Source organism: Mandrillus leucophaeus, unplaced genomic scaffold, assembly GCF_000951045.1.
Source record: "Mandrillus leucophaeus isolate KB7577 unplaced genomic scaffold, Mleu.le_1.0 Scaffold7, whole genome shotgun sequence".
Classification (NCBI taxonomy): domain Eukaryota; kingdom Metazoa; phylum Chordata; class Mammalia; order Primates; family Cercopithecidae; genus Mandrillus; species Mandrillus leucophaeus.
Window position 1 is genome coordinate 9,146,227 of NW_012107585.1, and position 6,994 is coordinate 9,153,220.

Here is a 6,994-nt window from a genome sequence, read left to right on the forward strand (position 1 = left end):
GCCACTGCACTCCAGCCTGGGTGACACAGCAAGACTCCATCTCAAAAAAAAAAAAAAAAAAATGTTCCCCTCCCAGGTCGCTTCTCCAGCCTTTTTAAGAACCCCAAGTCCCGGGCCAGGCACAGTGGCTCACGCCTGTAATGCCAGCACTTTGAGTGGCCAAGGCAGGCAGATCACCTGAGGTTGGGAGTTCAAGACCAGCCTGACAACATGGAGAAACCCTGTCTCTACTGGAAATACAAAAAATTAGCCGGGCCTGGTGGCACATGCCTGTAATCCCAGCTACTTAGTAGGCTGAGGCAGGAGAATCGCTTGAACCCGGGCGGAGGTTGCGGTGAGCCAAGATTGCACCATTGCATTGCAGCCTGGGCAACAAGAGTAAAACTCCGTCTCCCAAAAAAAAAAAAAAAAGGACCAGTCTCCCCTCATCTTGAATGAGTTCATGGGCTATGGCTCCGCTGCACTATCGCCTTCTAAAATAGAAATCCTGCTCTCCCTCCATTCCCTTTTTATTTCAGGAGATAGCAATCTATTTAACCTCCTTTCAAAATCAGCCGGGCAGTCACACCTTAACATGAGTTCCCTTGTGCTCTGTCATCTCCTGCCTGCCCTCCTTCTCCAGTCATTAAAGAACAAATTGCTCTCAGCCTCCCACCCCAGACCCACACACTTCCTTGGGTCTCGCTCCAAAGAGGTGACAGCAGAGGGCAGTGCAGACACCAAAGAACCCTGAGCCTGGCTTCCCTAGGACCAGTGTCGGCCAACAGAAGCAGACCAGGCAGGAGGCAGGAGGGAGAGTGGTGGCGGCCGGGGGGGCGGTGGGGGTGGTTTGAATACACCCTTGAAAGCCAGCAGACCCCCTGGCAGCACACAGGGTAAGAAGGGCTCCCTGGCTGGGCTGCCCTTCCCGGAAGACCCCTCTGAAGGCATCCGGCCCCCCAGGCCCCTCGCCACCAGACCCACCGCCCGCCTGAGGCCTCCACAGCAGACAGCAACTCTGTGACAAGACAGGAGCTCCGATGAAGGAGCCCCATCCCCAGCCCGCCCTCCCACGTTTTCCCCAAAAGTCTTTCCAGAGTTAAAGGCCTAGACTGTGGTCACGGCAGGGCAGCGGGGCCGGGCTCACCGCGCTTCAGTCTCTCCATGGCACTCTTGCTCCCCGCGTACGTGGGTCTGATCTCCTTCCCCAGCTCTTCAATGATGGCCAGCAGCTCCGCGTATTTGCTTTGGGGCACTTGGCTGTTCCCAGTTCCCTAGAATCAGAAAGAAATTGGTTCAGCATGGCCGGGCGCGGTGGCTCAAGCCTGTAATCCCAGCACTTTGGGAGGCCGAGAGGGGCGGATCACGAGGTCAGGAGATCGAGACCATCCTGGCTAACACGGTGAAACCCCGTCTCTATTAAGAAATACAAAAAACTAGCCGGGCGAGGTGGCGGGCGCCTGTAGTCCCAGCTACTTGGGAGGCTGAGGCTGGAGAATGGCTTGAACCCGGGAGGCGGAGCTTGCAGTGAGCTGAGATCCGGCCACTGCACTCCAGCCTGGGTGACAGAGCGAGACTCCGTCTCAAAAAAAAAAAAAAGAAATTGGTTCAGCAAAATTAGCTGGGCATGTTGGTGGGCACCTGTAGTCCCAGTTACTCAGGAGGCTGAGGCAGGAGAACTGCTTGGACCAGATCCACGAGGCAGAGGTTGCAGTGAGCCAAGATCGCTCCACTGCACTCCAGCCTGGGCGACAGAGCAAGACTCCATCTCAACATCTCAAAAAAAAAAAAAAGGGGTTCAGCAGCCTGACCCCAAGGCCACAGGCAGGTGGGTGGAGAGGCCCCTGGGCCGGTCAGAGGAGGGAACACAGTCCAGCCTTAGACTCCTGGGGTAGCCACCTCAGCTGGGCCAAGACACGTCCCATTCTAGGGGACAACTACAGGTTAGGGAGATGGTCCTCACCCTCCTATCCTCACACACTCAGGAAGACCACCCAGTCGCCTCCAGGAAGCAAGTGTATCATCTCCAAAGAACAAAACAGGGGAACCAGCTCATCTTGGCACAAAAGGGTCCAAACAGCATTTCCCAGGATGCAGATGAGTAGGAGGGCACATCCCAGGTGCCGAGCCTCCAAGCCAGTGGGGAGACAGAGGCCACACCTGGGCCACCAGGACCACAGCCATCGGCCATGGCCCCGCCAGAGCCTGGAATGCATTCCCTTCTCTCATCCTCCCACCCACAGGGCCCACGCCCCAGAAAACCTTTCCTCCCACCACCACTGGGAGCCCCACAGCAAGCACCCGGATCAGCGAGGCTGGGCTCCCGGCAAGCCCGCAAGCCCAGACCACCTCCCCTTGGCTGCCTCCTCCCAGAGCTGCACCAGCTCCCTGGGCAAGGTCCTCGCCTCCTCCCTCCTCCACCGCCGCCTCTGTCCCCTGGCCTTGCGCTCTGTCCTCCTGTCCTCATCTTGGTCCAGCTGCTCTGCCTCCCCACGGCACTGCCTCCAGGCCTCACGGGCCTCCTGCCTGTCTCGGCGCCGCCGTCGCATGGCCAGAATGTGGCACTGCCACTCCCAGCTGCGCCTCTGCCTGGCCTCCCGCAGCCACCGCTTCTTCAGCTGGTCCCGCTCACGGGCCCGCACCTGCTTCTCCTCCTGGGGCAGGATGGCTTGGCGGGGCATGGCCGGGGAGCCGCCCACTCGGCAAGGAACAGGCTCCGTGGCGACCTCAGAACACTGGCACTGGGGCCCAGCCAGGGAGAGAATCTTCCCACTGGGACCTTCGACAGGGTGGCTCATCCCTTGGAGATGTGGGGTGCAGCTCACATGGTGGCTACCCCATTCCTGCTGTTCCCCAGCCTGGGCTGGGGGTACTAGGATCACCCTTGGGCTGATGAGGAGCCCAGGTCTTGGGCAGTTACCAAGTGGGGGTCACAGTCTGGAAAGTGGTGGAACCAGGCAGCGGCCTCGCCTGGGCCACACTCTCAAACACTGGCCCTCGACAAGAGGCACCTTGGCTCTCGAGACAAGGCCACCTCCTCTCTGCTGGGCCCACGACCGTGGAGAGCAAGTGGGAACCGGCCGTTTTCTGTCCCAGCTTGGAGAGCCAGGGTCAAGGTCAGGCCTCACTTGCCCAGGAAAGAGAAGTGAGGAGACCCACCAGAGGAGCGCGTGGGGTGGGGGCCGCAGCGCAGCTCGGGCTGCTGCCCCTTCCTGGTGCTCTCCTGTCCGCTCCACCTCACACGTCCCTGCGAAGCACAGTCCCCAGTGCCCTCCATTCTGATGTGTTCTGAGCCAGAGCCCAGTCAGGGCCTTGGGCTGAGAAAGCTCTGTCCCATACTTTCTGCTCCTTCGTCTCTTCCACCAGCTTCTCTCCTCTGATGGTGGGGAGCATGTCTCCCCCCAGCCCTCCCACCATGCCATCACCCCCATTGCCATACCTGGGTGTAGCCTAGGGATGGTGGCCCGTAGTCACTGAGCAGCTGGCGGTACTGTGAAGACGCCATGCTGGTGGAAGGAGAGTGGACACTCCCAGCTGTGGGGTGGGGAGAGAGAGGCCAGGAGTCAGCTCAGCCAGTTGTACCAAGGCAAGGACTCCAGGTCCTGCAATGGCCCTTGCCCAGGACCCACACCACCACCTGTAGCAGGATAGAGAACCCTGCTCTCCACCTCCAGTCTGACCAGTGTAGAAGACAGATAATGAAATGTAGCTACAAGGCACTCGGCCATCCCCAGCTCTGTAGCAGCTGCTGGTCCTCACAGAGCTCCGTCCCATCCAACCAGAACCTTCCAAGCAGCAGGGCTGCTCCCAAAGATAAAATTACTGCCACTCCTGGCCTCATCCCTGCCCATCCCCTCTCCCTGTGTCCTGGCCCCAGAGGCTGAGAACCTAGAGGCCACATCACACCACAAGAGCCCACTGCCATGGAGGCTGGTCCAAACCAGCGGAGCTTCCAAGCCTTTTTGTCCTATGTGCCCAAATCTCTGCTGTGCTCAATGACGGGGAAGATGGGAAGGCCTTAGAGTATTTGAGACCCAACCCTGGCTGGAGACAGGCACGCTGGACATCAAATTAGGAATCTAGAGAACACCACGGCCTCTGTGTGCCCCAGATAAAGCCCCTCAACCTCTCTGTGCCTGTCTCCCCCTCCCCAAAGAGGGGACCAGACTCTTGGCAGTCTATGTCCCAACGGCTCTGCATTCCAGGAGAGGAGGGTTGAGGCCCCACATATGGGATGCAACATTGGGGCCTGTCCAGGGCTGCAGTCAGTGACCAAGCAGGGCCCAGCCCAGAACGCAGCCTCCTGGATCTGGGAGGGGAGTCTGAGGCTGGGAGCACGCGGCCCCGCAATGGCGTCCCAGTGGCCATTAGCGGGTAAAGGATATCCTGCAGAATGACAAACAGCGGTAACCATGGAGAATTTACCTAGTCCTCCTCGGCAGCTGCCCGCCTGCCGCCCCCAGAGCCACACGGTCTCTCTCTCACACACACAGCGGGCGCTGCAGACTTGGCCTCGGGGATGGACAGCTGGTGCCAGGCTGGCCAAACCCACCAGCTGCTCGCTTGGTGTGGGTGAGGGGAGGGGCAGAGGAGGAAGGAAGTTCAGGGCCTCAGGCTGGGGGAGCCGGGAGGAGCCCTGGAGAACCCTGGCTCCAGGCCCCTCTATTTAGAGACATGGACCTGAGGGAGTTGCCCCAGGGCACACAGCAGAGCACCTGCCCCTCCATGCAGGGAGCCAGCTACCTCAGCACCTGCCCCTCTGTCCGGGAGCATCCGGGAGCGGGGACAGCCCCGAGTTGTCTCCCTGAGTCTCAGGTCAGCCCTGGATGCCGCCACTGCAGCCCAGGGTTATGTTCCAGCTTGGGCTGGACCTGGAAACGTGGACTTGGATCCTGAACTGGGCAGAGCACCATGCCACTCCAAGCCTCAGTTTCCATGCCTCCCACATGGGGATGACGAGACACGTGTGCTACAGGGACGGGCGGCTTGGGATGGGGAAGCACTACGCCCGCGATATCCAGCACGTCCACGGCCACTGCAGGAATTGGGCAGGGTGATGTCCCCCAGCGCCCCCTCACCACATCCGCCAAACCCCAGTTTCCTGAGCTTCTGATGTGGCAGCAAGCGTGGCATGGGGAACACAGGCTCTGCTGGCAGAGACCTGGGTTTCGATCCTGGTAGCTTCACCTCTCTGGCCTCGAGGGCCAGTCTCTGGGAGGGACCATGGAGCACAGGACCCTGGGGGTTTGCAAGATCCCAGCAGCCTGGCAGGAGGGGCGCTAGCCACTTCCCATGCACCCTCGAATCAACTCGGTGTGCCCCCGTCCTCTTCCCCAACTGCTTTGCCCACTGCTCCTCACCTCTCCTTTTCTGTCCTCCCCACTGGACTTGGCGCCAGCCCCAGCTGTGCCATTCCTGGCTGTGTGACCTCAGACAGGCCCCCCGCCCTCCAGTCCTCAGTTTCTCCATTTGTTAGAGGCAGTGCTTCCCAAGAGAAGGTCTACGGGCTCCAGACCCTACTATTTGATGATACCGGGGTTAGGTTTTGCGGGGCTGAGAGGAAGGAGGAATGAGAAATTGTCCCATTTTGGCTGGGGGGACGAGGAGCAATAGCTCGGTGACTCCAATGCTCTGTCCAGGCCAGTCCCTTGTTCAGGGTTGGGGGGGGGGTGTCTAGTCCTGGAGAGAGATGGCGGAAATGCCCCGAGTTCCACTCATGGTCACTCCTTCCTGCAGACACAGGGACCGGGACACAGGGACCACGTCAGCGCAGGCCGTCTCGGCGCATCTCAGACAATGAGCGCAGTGTGCAGGAGCGAGGGGTTGGCAGAGGCCAGGAAGCTCCTGGGGCCAGGCGCGGCTCCCCGCCCCCACGCCAGACAAAGAGCGCCGGGGCCTGGGGAGCTGGCGGCCTTCCCGCCACTTGGGGCGCCTGGGGGGCTCTGGGGCGGGGGAGGCGGGGGCTTTGTCTAACTCCGCCACTGCCACCACCGGCCAGGCCGCGGCTTGGCAACCCGTGAGCAGGAGGCAGGGCTGCAGGGCGTGAGGGATGATGACAAGGAAGCCGGAGGAGCAGCGGCGGCAGCGGAGAGTCCATCTTGGATGCAAATTGCAGGAGGGGAGCTGGGGTTCTGCAAAAGGGTCCATGGGGGAGAGGGAGGGGCACCAAAAAGCCCAGATCTGGGGATCTCGGCACTCCTGAAATTCTCCACAGGAGAAAGAGAAGAAAAGCTGAATACAGGTGCAGCCAGCTCAGAACAGGACTTCAGGGGTCCCCGTGAGTGCCGCTATCCCTGTGACCCCAAACCCTGAAGGTCCCAGTTTAGGGCCCCGGCTCCAATGACACCAGGTCAAGCCTGAGCTGTCAGCCTTGCCCAGGCTGGCAACACCAGCCCCTGCCCTCCCCACAGGCCAGAGGAAGAACGCTGCTGGCAGTCCTACCTGGCAACAAAGCCCGTCTTTGTAAGGTCTGCGGACCCCAGAGGAGGTGAGAATGTTTGAGAAGAAAACAGTGGCTGTTTGCTCTTTGGGACTCCGAGCCCACAAGTGAGCAATTCAACTCTCCCTCAGCACCCTGACGCTTAACCCTTTCCTGCCCCTACACCTCAGTGTCCAAGGGTTTTTTTAAATATCGTTTTTATGGGTCCTACTTCGGATGTGGGAGGTTTATGAAGTCAACGTTTGCAAACAAGGCCCAAAACTCGAGCAGGAGAGCCAGCGTGGCACCGGTGACCAACGGGGCCACTCCTTTCCCTCCGAGTCCTTACCCCCCACGCCCCGCAACACAACCGCCTTTTGGGAAGTCTGTTTCCGACCAAGTGTCAGAGAAGAGGGGCCCCAGTGAGGTCACAAAGCCCGGCACCTACCAATCCCTCAATGTTGCGCCCACTCCCCACGGCTCCCTCGGTCCCCTGGGCTCAGCCCGCAGCTGCCTGACAACTTCTGGAGGAGTTTCCTGGGAGCGCCCGGCTGCCGCCGCAGCCCCAGGAAGGTCGAGGGGAGCCCCTCCCGGCTT

At 60.4% G+C, this 6,994-nt stretch overlaps 1 protein-coding gene across 4 annotated transcripts in view; it reads right to left on the reverse strand.

The window, feature by feature from the left end:
* CDK2AP1 (cyclin-dependent kinase 2 associated protein 1) overlaps nt 1–6,994 on the reverse strand; it is an 11,604-nt gene that overhangs the window by 3,081 nt on the left and 1,529 nt on the right. The window contains exons 1-3 of one of the 4 annotated variants that reach the window (XM_011964537.1): nt 6,421–6,520; nt 3,419–3,513; nt 1,127–1,253 (exon numbers count right to left, since the gene is read on the reverse strand). In XM_011964537.1, coding sequence (XP_011819927.1) covers nt 1,127–1,253; nt 3,419–3,484 — 193 coding nt within the window. In that variant the 5' untranslated portion in view covers nt 3,485–3,513; nt 6,421–6,520. Of the gene's footprint in view, nt 1–1,126; nt 1,254–3,418; nt 3,514–4,404; nt 4,515–5,339; nt 5,872–6,420; nt 6,521–6,994 lie in introns of those variants that run through there. The other 3 variants (XM_011964538.1, XM_011964535.1, XM_011964536.1) reach the window with 3 other exon arrangements.